We start from the raw sequence: 16,843 nt of genomic DNA on the forward strand, positions 1-16,843 counted from the left end.
GGGATGGAGCTCAGTGATAAGAGCATTTGAGTAGCATGAGTGAGGCCCTGGGTTCAATCTCCAATATGGAAAGGAAGCAAGCAAGCAGGAATGAGTGAGTGGACCTGTATACTGGCTGAGAGGTGGAAGGAACATGAAGACAGGGACAAGCTCCCATCCATGCTGGAATTCCCTGAACCAAATCCCCAGATAGCTCACAGTGAAGCATTTCTTACTATTTATAAAATTTTTATGTTGAGACAAAATCTGTTATGCTATTTTTTCCCAAAAAACTCTTTATTGGACTATTTTTATGTTAGCAAGATTATTTTTACATGTTCTTATCTTGATTCCAAGTGAGAAATCCTTTCTCTAACCCATAGAAAGTGCTAAAATCATGTAAATGTCTCGCCTTCATATTTGTCAGAAAGCATACACTTGTACACATTGGTTTTAAAAGACTGGTTCAAAGAAATTGTTTCTGGAAGACTGCCTGGGGAAGATGCAGTCTATCTATTCTTTCCAGTCTGTGGTTTTCAAATATATAAATAAATGTTTTTTATAAAAGTTCAATCTAGTCAGATAAAAGCAATATTTTTATTAGTATAAGTGTATTTTATTAGTTCAATTTTTAAATAATTTACTCATTAAAAAGTCAAACAAGGAAAAGAGTAAAGCTATTTAGAAGAATGCAAAATTGGAAGTAAGGAGTTGCACATACAGACAGAGTTTCTTAGGGGCCTATAAGCCAAATTATTTCTCTCTCTTGTTTATGCTGCACAGTGGGGAGAAAAATCTATATTCATATATTAAGACTATAAATAGCAATTGACTAAGGCAGGGGTTTTTAATCGCTTACTTTGTAGATGATTCTAATGCAACCAGTCTACAAAGCAGCACCTGGGAAGTACAAATGGGTGTTTCAGGGCTACTGAAAGAGTGGTATGTAGCTAGGGGCCATTGCAGACTATCATTAGTCCACAAGGTAAACGCAGAAGTTGAAAGTATGCATTTATACATCTTTATAGCAATTGCCATGGTTGTGACATTTTTATTATAGTTTACAAAGTATTGATTAGTGATAGACTGAAATTTTAAATAGGTAAATAAGATAAATCAATCCAGTTCTTCCCCACAATGTCTGGGAAGCTCCAGTCTAAAGGTCCCCCTGTGGTAAGTCAGATCACAAAAGAGGGTCTCATGGCTTTGTTCCCTTGCATAGCTTCTAAGGTATGTGGTATAAGGTATGTGGTCATGCCATAGACTGACACAGGGGAAATATTATAAGAAGACACAGTCAGAGCATTTCTGTTGGAATTCTGAATTCCTCATTACATAATATACTTTACAGGGGAAACTTCTTTTTGGCCACAGTGTGTGAAAACTGTTACACAATCTCATACAACTGTTTTTTCTGTTTTAAATCCTAAATTCTGCAACTGATTACAGTACCCTCTGTAGCTGGCTCCTAAGAAGCTCAGAAATAAATTTGTAACTCCTAGTAAATCTTTTTCCTTTCCTTATTTTTCTTAGGCCACAATATACGCAGGTATGGAGTTTTATCTTATTTCAATCAATAGTTATTTTCTAAAGTATCTTAAATTCATTATATAGCATGCATATGCACACAGCAGTTAAATTTAAATATGCAAAATACAATTCCAGACTATGTACCATCCTAGCATAATAGTTCCTTTTCAATTCTAAACTCCTTACTCCTTGTAGTCTGAAAGTTGGGCTTGATTCTCTACTTTGTTAGCAGCAGTAACCCAAAATTCTTCACATGAAACCAATCCTCTACTCCCCAGGGAAATGCAAGAATACTGAGATTTCTAGACAACTGCAAAAAACAGTAAATGATCATTATACTCATTTTCCACCCTGTTGAGATATTTTTAACAAATATTCACAACTTCCTTGTCACTGGTGCGTACTCATCACTGCCCAAGTAGGAATTGGTTTTATCTATAATATGCATATTATGCTCTTGTTAAAGTCACTTTTAAAATTTTTGCTAGAAGGACTTCTGGATAAGTAAGAAAAATATTATAGGATAATTTGTACTCAGGTGTCAGAAGACCTTAGGTCCAGACAGTAGAAACCCTAATTTTGGCTGGGGCATCAGTAATCAAGTATGGTCTATAGTGGAGGTCAGGGCAAACTCTTCAGAGAAAGAAGACACCAATAAAACTTATGAACACTTATGCTCTAGGGAACCAACCAAAAGACAGGAGGTAGTGGAACTTGGTAAAGGGCATGGGGGCCTCAAATGAATGTATCTGAACTATCCTGTACTTGTGGCATCTCATCAAAGAGAAGGATCTAATTTTTCTCACCTTTTTTAGTTACCTCTTCAATTTTATGGATACAACTGCTCAATTCTTTCTGGAGTCGCTGAACTTCTAGAAGACTTTTCTGTTCACATATTTTGTGGTCACCTATCCTGGGTTGTGGTTGAAGTCCTGGATCACGGGTGGGTGGTGAATTTGGCAGGGTAAGATCTGAACGTCCTGGGTGAGATGTGTACACATACACCTTGGCACCTGAGCTGGAAATTCCTACTTTGGATGGCTGGTGGCTGCACTGACAGAATTCTTGACCCTTTGAGGTTTTCCTCTCTACCTTGTGATCAGATATTTTACATTTAGTATGTCCACATTTCTGAGTGCTTTGGGGTTGACTTTTGAGATGATGTTCTTTTATGTGTTCTTCAAATTGTCTTCGCTTCACATCTCTTCTGGCTAGGTGGACAGCATAGCTAAGTCTCTCTTCTGATATGACGGAAAATGAAACAGAACTGCTCAGGTCAGGACCAACTCTAAAATCTGAATCTTTACCATGATATGATTCATTGTACGAGTGCTTCAGTTTTTCAATTCTAATTGCATGTGGGCAAGAATACTGGATTGCCAAGTTGCTTGAATGTGGAGGAACATTTCTATTAAACTGCAGCTGGTTCTTTAAAAAGTAAACAAAATTAAGCACATGTTAGAAAAATAACATATTGCTGAACTGATATATGTGTATAATCAAGTGTCTAATATTTCACCCACAAGATTATTTGTGTGAAAAGATATTTTTTCCATTACACTTAAACAAACAGCCACTCTCACATACCTTTAGTTCAACACATGGTTGTGGTTCTATCCTCCATCATTCAGTCCTATGGCACTATCCTTCCACTTACTAACATCATATTGGGATCCTCCTCTAAACTCCATCCAGAAAGATTACAGTGGTAACCAGTAAAATCCTCAACTCCCAGAGTTAAGGATTTTTGTCCTGTTTCAAAATGTCAAGGTGCAGCAAGTGATCAATATAATCCATTATAACTGCCCCAAAGACATACCACATGATCACACAGTCATTTGATGATATTTCTTCAGGCCTTTCTGGAGATTTTTCACCCTGTGGTTATATATATCTTTTACCTTACACCTAAGTACATCTTGCTTTAAAAAGTCCACTTATAATGCTTTAAGGAACTGAACAGACACTTCACAGAAGTAGTACAATCGATCAACAAATATATGAAAAAATGTACATCTCTAGCAATTACAGAAATGCAAATCAAAACTTCTCTAAGGACTGGGGATATAGCTCAGTTGGTAGAGTGCTTGCCTACCATGCACCAAAAAAAAAAAAAAAAAAAAAAAAGAAACAACTACTCTAAGATTTAATCTCACTCTAGTCAGAATGGCAATGACATCAGGAACACAGGCAACAATAAATGTTGGTGAGGATGTCGGGAAAAAGGTATACTCATAGCATTTGCTGGTAAAACTACAAATTGGTGAGACCACTATGGAAAGCAGTATGGAGATTCCTCAGAAAACTTGGAATGGAACCACCATTTAACCCGGTTACCCTACTCAGTTTATACCCAAAGGACTTAAAATCAGCATACTACAGGGACACGGCCATGTCAACATTTAAAGCAGCTCAATTTATAATAGCTAAACTATGTAACCAACGTAGGTGTCCTTCAACAGATGAATAGATAAAGAAAATGTGGTACATACACAATGGAATATTACTCAGCCTTAAAGAAGAATGAAATTATGGCACACTAAGCCAAATAAGTCAATCCCAAAAAAACCAAAGGTCAAATGTTTTCTCTGATATGCAGATGCTAATTCACAATGTGGCGGGGCACTAGGGAAGAATGGAGTTACTTTAGATTAGGTAGAGGGGAGTGATGGGAGGGGAGGGGATATGGGGATAGGAAGGATAGTAGAATGAAACAGACATTATTACCTTATCTACCTATGACTGTATGACCGATGTGATTCAGAAATCAGAAAAAGCATGTAAAATCAGAAAAAAGGAGAAATTGTACCCCAGTTATGTATAATATATTAAAGTGTATAAATGCATTCTACTGTCATGTATAACTAACTGAAACAAATAAAAACATTAAAAGTCCACTTACCTAGTCTAAAATAAATTGAAGTTTTCATCATAACACAAGTTTTGTTACGGATGTTTCCATATTCCTACAGTTTTTAAGAATTTTTTCTCATGATTACATTTTCAAAAAGTCAAACAATGGCCTTTTCTCACTAGGCCTAACTGTAATCTTACTATTAAACTTAGATCATGCCAGTTTTTCCACTAATAGAAACATTAACAACCAACATCTCCACATATTTAGCTTTTTCTTCTTTTAAATTATTTTCTTAGGATAAATGATTTGCTCTAAGTTTACCAGGCTAAAGGAAATAGACAATTTTATTGCTTTAAATTTTAAAAGTTATTTAGGTGGACCTGTCAAGAATAATAGGAGAATCTATGCCTCTGAACTCAGTGACCGCTGTCCTGTAATGCTTATTATCCTCAAGTTGTGTTTCTATAATAATATGTGTGAACAGTCAATTTAAAACAACCCACTGTGAAAAAACTTTAGAAAGTATTTTTGAGGAAAAAATAGTGAAAAAAATCTTACTACATAACAACAACAACAAAAAAGAACCATTTGAAAGGGGCACAGATTGATGAACAATATATATTTTAAATGCTAGACTTAAGAATACAATTTTGAATGGAGGAAGGAAGGACTGTATAGAGGGAAAAGAGGGGTGGGAGGGGTTGGGGGAAGGGAAAAAATAACAGAATGAATCAAACAACATTACCCTATGTTAATTTATGATTACACAAATGGTATGCCTTTACTCCATGTACAAACAGAGAAACAATATGTATCCCATTTGTTTACAAAAAAAAAAAAAGAATACAATTTTATTGGAATTGACACCTACAGGGTGAAGGCTGGGGGAAAATGCAATTTTAGAGGGTTTCTGTTTTTGTTTTTGTTTTTTGGTAGGAGGGATTGAACCAAGGGAAACTTAATAACTGAGCCAAATCCCCAGTCCTTTTTTATATTTTATTTAGAGACAGGGTCTCGCTGAGTTAATTAGCACCTTGCTAAGTTGCTGAGGCTGGCTTTGAACTTGCAATCCTCCTGCCTCAGCCTCCCAAGCTGCTGGGATTATAGGAGGGCCCAATGAGCATGAACAATATTTGAGACTTGGGGAAAGCCTTTCCTCTAAAAGTAAAAATATCAAAATATCTCAGGAATTTGATATAAGTACTAGAAAAAAAAAAAAAAAGGGATGAATTCCTTTTGAATATAGGTGTATGGAAAGTCTAACTGTGACTCAAAATATTCAATAGAAGAATGATGAATTTGATCACATTTAAACAACAAAAAGATTATTTAAAATTTCTGCCTGATGTAAAACAAACAAATCATGAAGTCAAAAGAGCTAAAAAGCTAGAAGAAAAATATTTGCAAACACAAAATGTTCCCTGTAAACAAATAAATCTTAAAAAATCAAGGTGACATACCAGATGCAATTGTGCACACTAGGGAGGTTGAGGTAGGAGGGTCACATGTTCAAGGTTAATCTGGACAACTTAGAGAGACCCTGTCTCAAAATTAAAAAATAAAAAAGGGCTGGGGATATAGCTCAGTGGTAGGGCACTCCTGGGTTCAACCTCCAGTATTGCCAAAATTAAAAAAAAAAAAAAAAAAGTTTTTAAAAAAGAGAGAAACAAAATGATCAAAACTCAAATGAAAATGGGAAAAATAGCAACTTACTGATCAACAACAAAAAAGATATAAACATGGTCCTTAAATGGATGAATGTTCAACCTCATAAAAACATAATTAAAAGTATACTAAAATACCATTTATCTCCCAAAAGATTAGCAAAAATTAAAAGCATAATACTAAATGTTGTTGGTGAGGTTGTAGGACAGACACCATCATAGAGTGCTGACTGACAACAAACTGGCGTACCCTGTAAGGCGGAATTTGGCAGTACTCATCCACCATCCAGCAATCTCACTTCTAGGAACTTACCCTGTACACACAACTCTCAAAATACATATTCAAATACATATTGCTCATTACTGTATTCTTTGTAAATGCAAATTATTGGAACCAATCTAAATGCCAATGTAGGAGAGTAACAGAAAAACTCTGGTATAGCCATACAATGGAGTTACTGTGGGATGTGAAAAAAAAAAAAAAGAGAAAGATCTCTATGAACTGATGTGGAGAAATTTTTGGGATATATGATTTAGAGAAAGCAACAAAGTACAAAAAGTATCTGTAGTATATTGCAGATATATGTAAGAAAAGAAGGAAACATGAGAAAATATATATGCATCTGATTATTTGTGTGCAAAGAAATACAGGAAAGAAAAATCTATCTCTGATTAGATATCTACAAGATATGTGTGAGAACTGGATGAAAAGAAGAAATATGTGGAGGATAACACTTCTAAAGATATCTTTTTGTACAGGTGTATTTGCAACCATGATCATATTTCACATATAATGAAGACAGGAAAGAAAGAAGAAATGAACGGAGGAACGAAGGAAAGAAGAAAACACACAAAAACCGTAAGGAGGGAGGAAAGTCCTAAAAATGAATATTAAAAGAAACCAATGAACCAGATTGAATTTCAAATAAAAAAAAACTACACTATAAAAGTGAGGGTAAAAAAAGGTAACCCAAGTAACTTTTGAACATAGCATTTGGACTATACACCCTCAGGCTAAAGACAAAAAACACTCTAAACAAATATTAAACTCAATTAGTAGGCTTCATTTTTTTCAGAGGCATGTACTACAACTCTGAAATCACTTTTTATAGTCTCTAGAATTAAGCAATTAAATAAATATTTTGTGGATAAAGATGGCCAGGTATTACACTATAGAACAAGGAAGTTACAAATAATGCAGTACTGCATTGGAATCAGAAAGTATCTGTGTGAACTCATGTTTCCTCATGACAGGCAGACAGACACAGAAAGAAAAGGAAGGAGGGAAAAAGGAAAAGATATAAAGAAAGGAGACAGAGAGAGGGGGAGAAAGAGATACAGATGTACTGAGATAAGTCTGCATGTGAATGTATATGCATGTGCACAAACACAAAATTATATATTCCATTTCCTAGTTCTATCCTCTGAGAGAACCTAGAAAAACTGACACTCCAGGATCAATGAATGTTATCTATTCCAGTACTGGTTGTTAAATTACATTTTCTACTAAAGGGAAAGCTCTGTAGATAAATGGCTGATTTTAGGGTTGGGATGGGAAATAAACAAGCTGAACCTAGAATACGTTCTTATACCATAAAGCAGTCAAAGATTGATGGCACTATGTCCATAAGTTTGATGTGATTCTCACTAACCTAATCAGAGACCATTTGAAAATCGAAATAAATATTTGCACATCAAATCAATGACCATAAAAGATTATCAACTCAATAAAGTAACAATCTAAGAGTCTACATTGAAATAAATAAATAGGAAGAGAAGGGAAAACTCTTCTTTATAGCAGCAATTCATCTAATAAATATAGAAGAAGGTCCAAATTTAATTTTTCCTCCTCTACACCATTCTTTTCTGATATTTTGGTCACAGAGACAAAAAGTTGACCGCACACTAAGTCAAAGAAACCTTACAGGAGATCCAAGATGGCGGACTAGAGGGAGGCTGCGTTCCTTGTCGCTCCGTAACTCCGGTTTCAAGCAGAGGATATCTGTTTCTCAGTGAGGCAGTTTTTGCTGCTTATCGATCCCCTGCTGTTTACCCCATTTGTCTGCTGTGATGACCTGCAGTCTGCCAGCATATCCACGCCTTTTTTGAGTGCAGATTGCTCACTGTCAGGCGTCTATCATCCGCCATTTGCCTGCCTCTCGCCTGTCCATCGCCTGCCTTACACCTTTCCATCACCCAACGCAGAGGTTCACCTCCTGATCCTCTGACAACAGTCAGCAATCTGATCACCGACCGCCAATGGAGCACCAGCTGCCTGCTGTTGCCTGGAAGTTAACTGTTACAGTACCTGCAGGTTTGATTACACGTGGCTGCCACCATTTTGTGACAACAGCCAGGCCCTGTAGGACCCCTGGCCGGACTGACTGAGCCCCGCCTCCAGGATCCCTCAGCCCGACCAATCACCCTGCCTCTGGGGCCCTCACATCCACTGACTGCTCCCTGCTGCCAGGACCCCCAGACCAACTGACTGCGCCCTATCACCGGGAACCCAGACGGACTGATTACACCTGGCCTCCAGAATCCCACAACCACACCAAACACACCGGACCACCAGGACCCCTGCCAGACCAACCGCATCCTGCCTCCAGGACCTCCAGCTGACCACGTACACACCCTGAGCTGCAGCTCCCCAATTGCCAACGCATTTCGAAGCCAGAGCGACCACCTTGGATAATCCTGGAAGCCGTAGCTCTGATCTTTACGTGGGGCAAAACCCATCCTGAGACGCCTGCTGGAGGCTTGAAGTTCATTGTCAGGTACCTCTCATGCATCAGGCTACTGAACACTGGGAGGTTTCATTACTATATGACTGTTATACTGCAGATTTTCTGTTTTCTCCTTATTGGAAAAATTTACGTTTTTATTTCTTTACTTTTCTTGCTCTCTTTTCCTTTTGTTTACCTGTTCCCTCAGAGTCTCTTTCTCCCTTTTTTGCATGCTAACATCCAATTTCTTTTGATTACACTCTCACCCTTTCTATTTTCTAGAACTTCTGTATATTCTTTTCTTATCCCATTAACAGCCACATTCTACAACCCTCTGCATCCTCTTTGTCCTCCATTAGAAACTGCAGACCTTATTGCAAACCTGTTTGTTTTACTGAAGAAAATATTTGAACTCACTTTGTTTATTATGACAATTTTGTTACTGTCCCCATTGGGGCTATTTGGTCTAGGATTGCATAGTGTCTGAATTGGACACTGCTAATATTGATCTCCCCTTAAAACCCATAGGACCACTATAAGTCTATAGGGGGAAATCTGCAATACCCCAGATCTACACTGCTAGAGGGGAAGATACATAAACAAAATGAAGGGAAGAAATGACCCAAACAAATATAGATTCTATATTAATAGAATCCAATGACAGTATGGTAGAAGAAATGTCAGAAAAGGACTTCAGATTATACATGATTAAGATGCTTCGCAAAGCAAAGGATGAGATAAGAGAGCAAATGCAGGCAATGAATGATAATATCAATAAGGTGAAAGAGCACCTGCAGGAAGCAAAAGATCATTTCAACAAAGAGATAGAGATTCTCAAAAAAACCCAAACGGAAATCCTTGAAATGAAGGAAACAATGAACCAAATAAAAAACTCCATGGAAAGCATCACCAAAAGACTAGACCACTTGGAAGACAGAACCTCAGACAATGAAGACAAAATATTTAATCTTGAAAATAAAGTCGCCCAAACAGAGAAGATGGTAAGAAATCATGAACAGAATCTCCAAGAACTATGGGACATCATGAAAAGACCAAATTTAAGAATTATTGGGATTGAGGAAGACACAGAGATACAAACCAAAGGAATGAACAACCTATTCAATGAAATAATATCAGAAAATTTCCCAAACCTGAAGAATGAAATGGAAAATCAAATACAAGAGGCTTACAGAATACCAAATGCACAAAATCACAACAGATCCACACCAAGGCACATTATAATGAAAATGCCTAACATTCAAAATAAAGATAGGATTTTCAAGGCTGCGAGAGAAAAGCATCAGATTACATATAGGGGGAGACCAATACGGATAGCAGCCGACTTCTCAACCCAGACTCTGAAAGCTAGAAGGGACTGGACCAACATATTTCAAGCTCTGAAAGAACACGGTTGCCAACCAAGAATCCTATACCCAGCAAAACTAACCTTCAGATTTGAAGATGAAATAAAATCTTTCCATGATAACAAAAGTTAAAAGAATTTACAAATAGAAAGCCTGCACTACAGAATGTTCTCAACAAAATATTCCATGAGGAGGAAATGGAAAACAACAATGGAGGTCAGCAAAGGGAGGAACTACCTTACAGAAAAACCACTCAAAGGAGGAACCAAGCCAACTTAAAAACCAAAAATAAGCCAAATGACTGGGAATACAAATCATATCTCAATAATAACCTTGAATGTTAATGGCCTAAACTCATCAATCAAAAGCCATAGACTGGCAGAATGGATTAAAAAGAAAAACCCAACAATATGCTGCCAGCAGGAGACTCATCTCACAGAAAAAGACATCCACAGACTAAAAGTGAAAGGATGGGGAAAAACCTATCACACACAAGGACTCAGTAAAAAAGCAGAGGTTTCCAACCTTATTTCAGATAAAGTGGACTTCAAGCCAAAGTTAGTCAGAAGGGATAAAGAAGGACATTTCATACTGCTTAAGGGAACCATAAATCAGGAAGACATAACGATAGTAAATATTTATGCCCCAAACAATGGTGCATCCCTGTACATCAAAAAAATCCTTCTCAATTTCAGGAATCCCATAGACCACAACACAATAATTCTGGGTCACTTTAACGCACCACTGTCACCACTAGATAGATCTTCCAAACAAAATCCAAACAAAGAAACCATAGAACTCAATAACAATCAATAACCTAGACTTAATAGACATATATAGAATATTACATCCATCAACGAGCGGATACACTTTCTTCTCAGCAGCACATGGAACCTTCTCGAAAATAGACCATATGTTATGCCACAAAGCAGCCCTTAGGAGATGCAAAAACATAGAGATACCGCCTTGTGTTCTATCAGATTATAATGGACTGAGAGTAGAAATCAATGACAAAATAAAAAAAGAAAATTACTCCAACACCTGGAGACTAAATAATATGCTATTGAATGAAACATGGATAACACAAAACATCAGGGAGGAGATAAAAAAATTCTTAAGAGGTCAATGAGAATGACGATACAACATATCAAAATCTCTGGGACACTATGAAAGCGGTACCAAAAGGAAAATTCATTGCATGGAGCGTATTCCAGAAAAGAATGAAAAGTCAACAACTAAATGACCTAACATTACAGCTCAAAGCCCTAGAAAAAGAAGAACAGAATAACAGCAAAAGTAGTAGAAGACAGGAAATAATTAAAATCAGAGCTGAAATCAATGAAATTAAAACAAAAGAAACAATTCAGAAAATTGACAAAACAAAAAGTTGGTTCTTTGAGAAAGTAAACAAAATAGACAAACCCTTAGCCACACTAACAAAGAGAAAGAGAGAAAACTCAAATTACTAAAATTCATGATGAAAAAGGAAATATCACGACAGACACCACTGAGATACAGAACATAATGAGAAGCTACTTTGAAAATCTGTATTCCAACAAAATAGAATCTACCAAAGACATTGACAAATTTCTAGAGACATATGCTCCACCCAAACTGAACCAGGAGGACTTACACAATTTAAACAGATCAATATCAAGTAATGAAATAGAAGAAGTCATTAAAAATCTACCATCCAACAAAAGCCCAGGACCAGACGGATTCTCAGCCGAGTTCTACAAAACCTTCAAAGAAGAACTCATTCCAATACTTCTCAAAGTATTCCAGGAAATAGAAAAGGAGGGTACCCTACCAAACTCATTCTATGAAGCTAATATCACCCTCATAACCAGACCAGGAAAAGACACATCAAGGAAAGAAAATTTTAGACCAATATCCTTGATGAATATAGATGCAAAGATCCTTAATAAAATATTGGCAAACTGTATCCAAAAACATTAAGAAAATTGTGCACCACAATCAAGTGGGGTGCATCCCTGGAATGCAAAGATGGTTTAACATTTGTAAATCAATAAACGTAATCCATCATGTCAATAGACTTAAGGATAAGAACCATATAGTTATTTCAATTGATGCAGAAAAAGCATTCAACAAAATACAACACCCCTTCATGCTCAAAACACTAGAAAAAATAGGGATAGTAGGAACATACCTGAACACTGTAAAGGCTATTTATGCTAAGCCCATGGCCAACATCATTCTTAATGGAGAAAAACTGAAACCATTCCCTTTAAAAATGGGAACAAGACAGGGATGTCCTCTTTCACCACTTCTATTCAACATTGTCCTCGAAACTCTAGCCAGAGCAATTAGCCAGACAAAGAAATTAAAGGGATACGAATAGGAAAAGAGGAACTTAAGCTGTCACTATTTGCGGATGACATGATTCTATATTTAGAGGATCCAAAAACCTCCCCCAGAAAACTTCTAGACATCATCAATGAATTCAGCAAAACAGCAGGCTATAAAATCAACACGCATAAATCTAAAGCATTTTTATACACAAGCGACAAAACAGCTGAAAGGGAAATGAGGAAAACAACCCCATTTGCAATAGCCACAAAAAAAGTAAAATACTTGGGAATCAATCTCACAAAAGAGGTAAAAGATCTCTACAATGAAAACTACAAAACATTGAAGAAAGAAATTGAGGAAGACCTTAGAAGATGGAAAGCTCTCCCATGTTCTTGGATAGGCAGAATTAATATTGTCAAAATGGCCACACTACCAAAAGTGCTATACAAATTCAATGCAATTCCAATGAAAATCCCAATGACGTACCTTACAGAAATAGAGCAAGCAATCATGAAATTCATCTGGAAGAATAAGAAACCCAGAATAGCTAAAGCAATCCTTAGCAGGAAGAATGAAACAGTGGGTATCACAATATCAGAACTTCAACTATATCACAAAGCAATAGTAACAAAAACGGCATGGTATTGGCACCAAAATAGACAGGTAGATCAATGGTACAGAATAGAGGACACAGACACAAACCCAAATAAATACAATTTTCTCATACTAGACAAAGGGGCCAAAAATATGCAATGGAGAAAAGATAGCCTCTTCAACAAATGGTGGTAGGAAAACTGAAAATCCAGATGCAACAGAACAAAACTAAACTCCTATCTCTCATCCTGCACAAAAATCAACTCACAATGGATCAAGGATCTTGAAATCAGACCAGAGACCCTGCATCTTATAGAAGAAAACGTAGGTCCAAATCTTCACCTTGTTGGCTTAGGATCAGACTTCCTTAACAGAACTCCCGTAGCACAAGAAATAAAAGCAAGAATCAACAACTGGGATAGATTCAAACTAAATAGCTTTCTCTCAGCAAAGGAAACTATCAGCAATGCAAAGAGAGAGCCTACAGAGTGGGAGAATATCTTTGCCACTCATACTTCAGATAGAGCACTAATTTCCAGAATCTATAAAGAACTCAAAAAACTCTACACAGGAATACAAATAACCCAGTCAACAAATGGGCTAAGGATATGAACAGACGCTTCACAGAAGATCTACAAGCAATCAACAAACATATGGAAAAATGTTCACCATCTTTAGTAATAAGAGAAATGCAAATCAAAACTACACTAAGATTCCATCTCACCCCAATTAGAATGGTGATTATCAAGAATACAAGCAACAATAGGTGTTGGAGAGGATGTGGGGAAAAAGGTACACTCATACATTGCTGGTGGGGCTGCAAGTTAGTGCAGCCACTCTGGAAAGCAGTATGGAGATTCCTTAGAAAACTTGGAATGGAACCACAATTTGACCCAGCTATCCCACTCCTCGGCCTATACCCAAAGGACTTAAAATCAGCATACTACAGAGATACAGCCACATCAATGTTCATAGCTGCTCAATTCACAATAGCCAGACTGTGGAATCAATCTAGATGTCCTTCAATTGATGAATGGATAAAGAAACTGTGGTATATATATACAATGGAATATTACTCAGCCATAAAGAATAATAAAATTATGGCATTTGCAGGCAAATGGATGAAATTGAAGAATATCATGCTAAGTGAGATAAGCCAATCTCAAAAAACCAAAGGACGAATGATCTCGCTGATAAGCAGATGATGACACATAAGGGGGGGTGGGAGAGGGGCAAGAATGGAGGAAGGAGGGACTGTGTAGAGGGAATAGAGAGGTGGGAGGGGTGGGGGGGAAGGAAAAAATAACGGAATGAATCAAACACCATTACCCTATGTAAATGTATAATTATGCAAATGGTATGCTGTTATTCCATGTAGAAACAGAAACAACATGTATCCCATTTGTTTACAATAAAAATAAATTAAAAAAAAAACCTTACACAAGAGTATGTACTATGTGGTTGCACTTATATGAAGTTATAGAACACGAAAAACTAATCTATGATAGAAAAAAACAAAATAATGGTTTCCTCTGGAGAATAGAAATAAATTATATAGGAAGCGGCACATGAGAATTTTCTAGGGTAATAGGAATGTGTATTTTCACAGAAGCATAAGTTACAAACATGGATCTGTTTGTCAAAACTCAGCAAATGTGATGGGATGCATACATTTCTGATGTAAAATTTATATCAAAAGAAAAAAACTGGTAAACAGTGAATTTTAATGGACAATATGCATGCACAAGTAATTAAGGGTACTCACATTTGCAAATGATTTTGAAATGTATCAAAAAAAAGGTTTGATGGATGGATCTCTAGAAGGATGGATCAAAGGACAGATAGTCAATGAAACAAAAAGAGACATTAGCAGAATCTAGGTGCTCAGTGTAAAATTCAAGTTAATACAGCGTTATAAGAAAGACATTTTGGAGACAACTGAGTAAAGGTGAGTAAAGACTGGCTACTAAATAATATTAGTGAATTATTTTCTGTCCATTTTCTTTGGTATGATAATGGTATTAGAAGAAAATATAAGAGTTTATTTTTAGGAGAAATTATTCACAAGTATTGAAAAATAAAGTATTCATAATGTCCGGAACTTCTGTACCGTTCTACAAAAAATTTTAGGGAGACAGACGAGTAAACAGAAAAACAGGACAAATTGTTCGTAACTGTTAAATCTAGAAGGTGGTTTCAAAATGTTCATTGTCCTTTTTTCAATCTTTGAAATGTTTTGTAATGAACATCTGAAGAAAAACAAATTACCTGGGTCTGAAGTTTCCTGAGGTGACTTGTTCCATCTAGTTGGGTATTGGACATTAGATGAACACAGGTAAGAGTCGGTTGGCCTGGTCCCATTATGTTAGATAGTGAAGAACAAGAGCAATGGCCTAGACATTAGGCAACAGTCTTCCCTAAAACCATTCCTAAAATGAAACAGAGCTATTTTCAGAACAGTCTTTAAATAATAAAACAAATCAAAATACACGTTGTGCTCATTAAAAGTAACTCATATCAACCTCATGCAAAGAGTGATTGCTTAGAGACAGGAAAGACAGTTTCTTCCATTTATAAAAGCAACCACACTTTTGAAATTCTCATTTTCAAAAGAATATGGGGACACTTACTATTTTAATGACAGTCTCTTCGGACCTTTTCATTCCAAACTTCAAATCTTAAGGATCTCTGGTAAGACATTATTCCCAAAACAGAGCTCTGCTAAGATAAACTATCATTTTGTAGCAGGGTGGTTTTATGGATATATATTCTACATTAATTCAAACCACGAGTCAGAAAGCAATGTGCTTCACTCTCTCAAGTAATCCAAAGAGATATAACTCCAAATGACTCTTATGTAAACCTGGGGGAATCAATTCCTAAAATTTAAACCAGAATCTACCATTAATTAGCTGAGTGGCCTTTCTAAATCTTCATGAAGACATAGACATTAAGCATTTAGTAAGCTGAAAGGGGCTATGTCCTTATCATTACCTTCCCCTAGCCTGGAGGCCTCTGTACACTTTAATAGCTCTGCCACTCAGGTGCTTGTCGGTTTTGTTCCATATTGTTATTTACCTATTTAACAGGTAAATGTCTCATCTTGTCAGCTAGACAAGGTTCCTTGAAGGTTAAGGGCCTTGTCTTGTTCTTCTATTTCCCACAACACAGTTTTCTGAGCATAGTAGACAATTTAACTCAACATTTCTTTAGCTGATTTTCTGTGAACACACTAGTTTTAAATACGCTAGGAAATTGCTCTCTCAAAGAATCCTAAGGTAAATCAATTGGAAAATTAAATGTTTAAGAAAAAAAAAAACCCTAACTTAAGCTTTTGAATAAATTCAAGGTTTGTAGACTAGATTTGCCTAAACACAGATGTATCTCTAGAAACAAAAAGACAGCTGTCCAAGATTCCTTATTTCTAAGGCTACAGAGGCATGAGTCGAGGAGGAACATGAGTGAAGCACTGCAACTGGCTTGACATCACCAAGGCTCAGGGACTGAAGCCACAGAATGTACTGCAGAATTGGGGCCAGAGCACTTATATGATAAGTACTTTTCCCTGGAAGCTTCTTTATGCCAAAGGCCCAAAGTCCATTCTCCACCAAGAAATAACTATGTGGTCCCAGAGTTCCAGGATACCTTGAGTAAACACACACATACACACACATACAAACACATAAAAAGTCCAGGGACACCCCCACTAAGCTGTTCCCCTATATAAAGTCCTGGGACACCACTCTCCTAGCAATCAATTCATTCTCCTATTCCAAAAAACCCCCCAATTTGTCACTCTACATATTCTGGGACATC

At 36.7% G+C, this 16,843-nt stretch overlaps 1 protein-coding gene across 12 annotated transcripts in view; it reads right to left on the minus strand.

Annotated features, from left to right (window-relative positions):
- The window catches only part of KIAA0753, an 86,561-nt gene that overhangs the window by 56,110 nt on the left and 13,608 nt on the right, over window positions 1-16,843 (minus strand). For 8 of the 12 annotated variants that reach the window (XM_079134091.1, XM_079134089.1, XM_079134092.1 and 5 more), the window contains 2 exons: window positions 15,296-15,456; window positions 2,316-2,937 (listed from right to left, as the gene is read on the minus strand). In XM_079134091.1, the coding sequence (XP_078990217.1) occupies window positions 2,316-2,937; window positions 15,296-15,388 (715 nt within the window). In that variant the 5' untranslated portion in view covers window positions 15,389-15,456. Of the gene's footprint in view, window positions 1-2,315; window positions 2,938-15,295; window positions 15,457-15,657; window positions 16,842-16,843 lie in introns of those variants that run through there. The other 4 variants (XM_079134090.1, XM_079134096.1, XM_079134086.1 and 1 more) reach the window with 4 other exon arrangements.

The sequence above is a fragment of the Sciurus vulgaris genome, assembly GCF_902686455.1.
Source record: "Sciurus vulgaris genome assembly, chromosome: 3".
Classification (NCBI taxonomy): Eukaryota; Metazoa; Chordata; class Mammalia; order Rodentia; family Sciuridae; genus Sciurus; species Sciurus vulgaris.